This window comes from Cucumis sativus, chromosome 3 (genome assembly GCF_000004075.3).
Source record: "Cucumis sativus cultivar 9930 chromosome 3, Cucumber_9930_V3, whole genome shotgun sequence".
Taxonomy (NCBI): Eukaryota; Viridiplantae; Streptophyta; class Magnoliopsida; order Cucurbitales; family Cucurbitaceae; genus Cucumis; species Cucumis sativus.
Window position 1 is genome coordinate 25,401,827 of NC_026657.2, and position 4,014 is coordinate 25,405,840.

Consider the following 4,014-nt stretch of genomic DNA (forward strand, 5'->3'; position numbering starts at 1 on the left):
TTTCTTTTTTTCAAGTTATCATACACTATTTTTTGCTATCAAAGAGTTATCAGCTTTTAAATTTGTTACTTTTATAATTTAAAAAATATAAATTTGCTACTTTTACCATTTAGAAAATATAGTAAATATAGTAATATAAATTCTATTATTGTAATTTTCTTTTACTACTCTTACAAGTGGTCCTAAATATTTTGGCTTAATTGCATCAATTCTATATACTAAAAAAGAATAATTAAACGAGTAATATTTTTAGAGTTAATAATTAAATATATAACATTTTAAAATAATTAATATATAACTGAATCTATTATTATAAACTTCTCTTTAGCAATGTGAGCTAGTCAAGAACTACAATCTAAATTTTTGTCATTGAGTTATAGTGAACTATTTGGAGTAGGCTGTAATTTAAAGGTCTTTTAGGGGCATTTTAGTCTTTGCGTGGAAGTAAAAACCAAAGAGAATTGGAAAAGAGACGTGGGAAATCGAATTACATTAATAACATGGAACCAAAAAAGCAACCTTGCCCCACAAATACAATGCTGCATTCCCCACATTATCTGAAAAGAGATAGTAAAAGAAAAAGAAAAACACTGCCTAAAAACGCTGGAAATTGTAAAAACTGAATTTCAAGCTATCAAAACAAATATGTGATAATTCATCCCACTAGCCAAGGCAAGCATTTTAGCTCAAGCAAGAGGTAGGAAGAACAAACAAATACGATTTGATTTCGTCTAAGCCTGGTTTCCTCCGCTCCCCCTTGCGCGACCTCCCATTCGCCCCCGTCCACGGCCATAACCTCGGCCCCCTCCTCTGCCTCTTTCGTATCCAGCTCCTGCAGTAGGATAATAATTGCTTGAAACGCCTTGTTCCCACAAGAGCATTTTGCAAATATTACACGATCAGACGTCTAAAGAGCTACATACACCCACCCTAAATCACTAGTTATAACTTTGATAAATCAATGAGTCAAATGACTTTCCAGACTCTCAATGTATTGTGTTTATATTCAAAACATTCCTGCAGTCAACTCAAGAACATACTTCCGTGCATAAAGAAAGAAACTTACCACGGTAGGCCCAGCCTCTACTCCGCCCACCTCCTCTTCCCCAACTTGAGTATCCACCGTTATTATCTAAGATGAAGAAAGCTCACGAGAGTTAAAAATCGCACTCCAGAACAATATCAAGTCAAATGCAATACAGTGAAACCTTTAAAGCATTACTTCTATTGAAAATATTCGACTCTTCAATATTCACCTTGATAATATCCAGGTCCACCTTGGTAGTTGTCAGATCCACCTTGGTAGTGGCCATAACCACCTTGGTAGTGACCATATCCACCTTGGTAGTTTCCGTATCCACCTTGATAGTTCCCATATCCACCTCTTCCCCAACCACGCCCTCTCCCTCTACCACGCCCTCTTCCTTGGCCATATGGATCTGCAAAGTGGTAGTGATATGTCAAATCCCAGACAAGGTAGAGTTTCATAATCCAATAATAAAGTGTTGCTGAAATCACCTTCATTGACAGCATTGTGATAAACACGTGGTTGTCTGGGTGGTGGTGGTTGTGGCAGCGGCTGCTGATTGTTGTATTGTTGCTTTGGCTGTTCCACAAAGTGTGGAGCTTGATACCTACACAGAGAAATTAGTTCGTCATCATACATGCAGAAGAAACCAAAGCATGAAATATGAAAGAAAAGTAGCTAAATCCCACATTTTATACCAAATTTTAAAGTTCCCAAAAACAACTTACCCTGGAGAATTTTTATTTAGCTCTCGATTGGATAACGTAATTGAAATCATTGAGACATGACGAGTCATCTCCACCCTGTGTGACATGATAGAAGTTATTCCTTGCACATCTAAAGAACTAGGCTACTTAGTACAAACCCATAGAACATGCAACGAAGTTGCCAGCAATGCATATAGCGTGAGAGAAAATTAACTAAAAGTAAAACACAAATAAGCTTTCAATTATTTGTTGTACAATTAACGTTGATTGCAGAGAGTACGAAAACTTACGGTACAAGACCTTCCTCAATGGGTTCCCATACATCAGTTATGCTGACTGAGCTGATAGCAGTTTCTTGATGCAATCGTGATATTCTCTTCTGTTTCGAGGATACACATGGCTTATGAATTATGAAATAGACAATATTTGCACTCAAACGCACAAGTAGTAGTCCAAAGGAAAATTAACCTTTAAAATTTCTGCAATGGCCACTGCTTTACTGATTGCCTGACCCATTGCTTTTAAGACGATCTCTCTGACACATTTTTCCTGAATAAGTTCCAAGGTCACCAATATTCTATGTATTACAGTTTTTTCTGATAACCAAAACACTAAAGACAATTATTCAAACAAACAACATACATAGAAGAAAATAGTGGTTAAAAAATAACAGGAACAAGATTAAAAAAAGAACAGAGAAGAATAAGAAGACGAAGATGCACCAAGGCATTAAAGCTAAAGTCATCCATCTCTAGAACAGATAACAGTAGTGCATCAAAGTAGTGGGCACATTATAAATTAAATATAAAAATAACTTACATGATGTTTAAACCTTAAATATAGAGCTTGGGGACTAATGTTTTTATTGCTTAACTGCATAGTTCTAGTTCAATGAGTTTCGTAATTAGTCCCCATCCTCCATAGTCAATCAGTCACCAATTAGAGTTTGTTCATTATGTCTTTAGAATCCTCCGATATGTTTCATCATTTTTATTCAAATATTTGTTCATTGTAAAAACAGCAGGCACATCCAGTAAAACTAATTACAACCCAAAAAAATATCAGATAAGTCATCATTAACATTCTAATACAATAAAAAAAACATCCAACGAAAAATACCCAAAATGATAAAACATTAAAACTGTTCCAAATAAAAATAAATAAAATAAAAAACAACAGGAAAGTTGAAGAGAAGAGACACAGCATTGGCAGAAAATCAGGAAGAGGGAGTCGAATTTAAGGAGATGGAAGTGAAAGAGAAAAGGGATTGAATGAATGAGGAGAAGATATACCTGAAGAAGTGTAGAAGCATAGGTGATGTAGTTACGAATAGCACCTTGACTAGTGATTCGGATCTCATTTTCGTTAATGGGTGATTCGGGTTTGGGTTTCTCGACCTTTTGGTATCTATCCATGGCTTGGTGAACTGAAAGGGAGAGTGAGGAGGATGATGGGTTGAGAGTAAATAAATCAGCAAACCCTAACGGGCCACAGTGGAATTTGTGTTAACTGCTTCGCTTCCGAACAACCTAAAACCTCTTCGATGAAGGTTTTCCTTTTTTTTCCTTTTTTTCTTCTTTATGAAAAGGTTTCAAAGTACGGAATTTTTAACAATCATTTACCTCTTCTTTTCTCTTTGCACCCCCACATTTATTTATTTAAGTTCTAGTTCCGTTTCCAAAATTTTAGAATTTAATTCTTTGTTTTATAATTAGATTGTTTATAAGATTTTATTTTAAATTTGAACTTTTTCTTAATATCGTAAATTGGATTGCATTCTATTTTTTTTTTAATTTTTTTTAATTTTTCATAAATACAATCGAAACACACAAATATCTACCGTTCGTTGTTCGTGTAATGAAATAAAAATTATATGAAGCTAGTAAAAGAATTTAATAAATCTTAGATTTAGCATTCATATTGGGGTGGTTCATTGTTTATCTTTCTTCTTCTTATTTGCGATTATTTCTCTTCCAAATTTCTTTTAACTCCTCTTCCATATTTTCTTTATTCTCTTCTTATTTATCTTCTCTTTCTTTCTCAGAGCTGCTCTTCGAGAATATCAAGATTGTTTAAATATCACTTTGATATGATCAAAGAACTACACAAATGTATAATTTTCTACACAATTACACGATCGTGTATCATTTACTACATGATCGTTTACGAGAAAAATTACACAAAACATTTCTTCCATCGTGTAGTTCTTTTTAACGATGTTGATACTACCTACACAATCATTTATCATTTACTATACAATCATATATCATTTCCTATATG

The 4,014-nt window shown here is 34.0% G+C and overlaps 1 protein-coding gene across 2 annotated transcripts; it reads right to left on the bottom strand.

Annotated features, from left to right (window-relative positions):
- Positions 1 to 461: 461 nt before the first annotated feature.
- Positions 462 to 3,326, bottom strand: LOC105434931 (protein FAM98A). 2 transcript variants are annotated; one of them, XM_031881767.1, is made up of 8 exons: positions 3,027 to 3,326; positions 2,203 to 2,283; positions 2,025 to 2,113; positions 1,756 to 1,830; positions 1,519 to 1,634; positions 1,257 to 1,439; positions 1,067 to 1,132; positions 462 to 832 (listed from the first exon to the last, which is right to left on the bottom strand). In XM_031881767.1, the coding sequence occupies exons 1-8, from the start codon at positions 3,147 to 3,149 to the stop codon at positions 732 to 734; spliced, it is 834 nt and encodes a 277-aa protein (XP_031737627.1). In that variant the 5' UTR covers positions 3,150 to 3,326; the 3' UTR covers positions 462 to 731. The 2 variants fall into 2 exon arrangements, with proteins under 2 accessions (XP_031737627.1, XP_031737626.1); XM_031881766.1 differs by having other exon boundaries at positions 462 to 862; positions 3,027 to 3,325.
- Positions 3,327 to 4,014: the final 688 nt, after the last annotated feature.

What these genes read in the sequence shown, in the direction of transcription:
- LOC105434931 (XM_031881766.1), bottom strand. Translation starts at nt 3,149, where the DNA reads ATGGATAGATACCAAAAGGTCGAGAAACCCAAACCCGAATCACCCATT. An exon ending in CTAAATAAAAATTCTCCAGG is followed by an intron (nt 1,635 to 1,755) that starts GTAAGTTGTTTT and finishes TTCTCTGTGTAG; the next exon opens with GTATCAAGCTCCACACTTTG. An exon ending in TGGACCTGGATATTATCAAG is followed by an intron (nt 1,133 to 1,256) that starts GTGAATATTGAA and finishes TCTTCATCTTAG; the next exon opens with ATAATAACGGTGGATACTCA.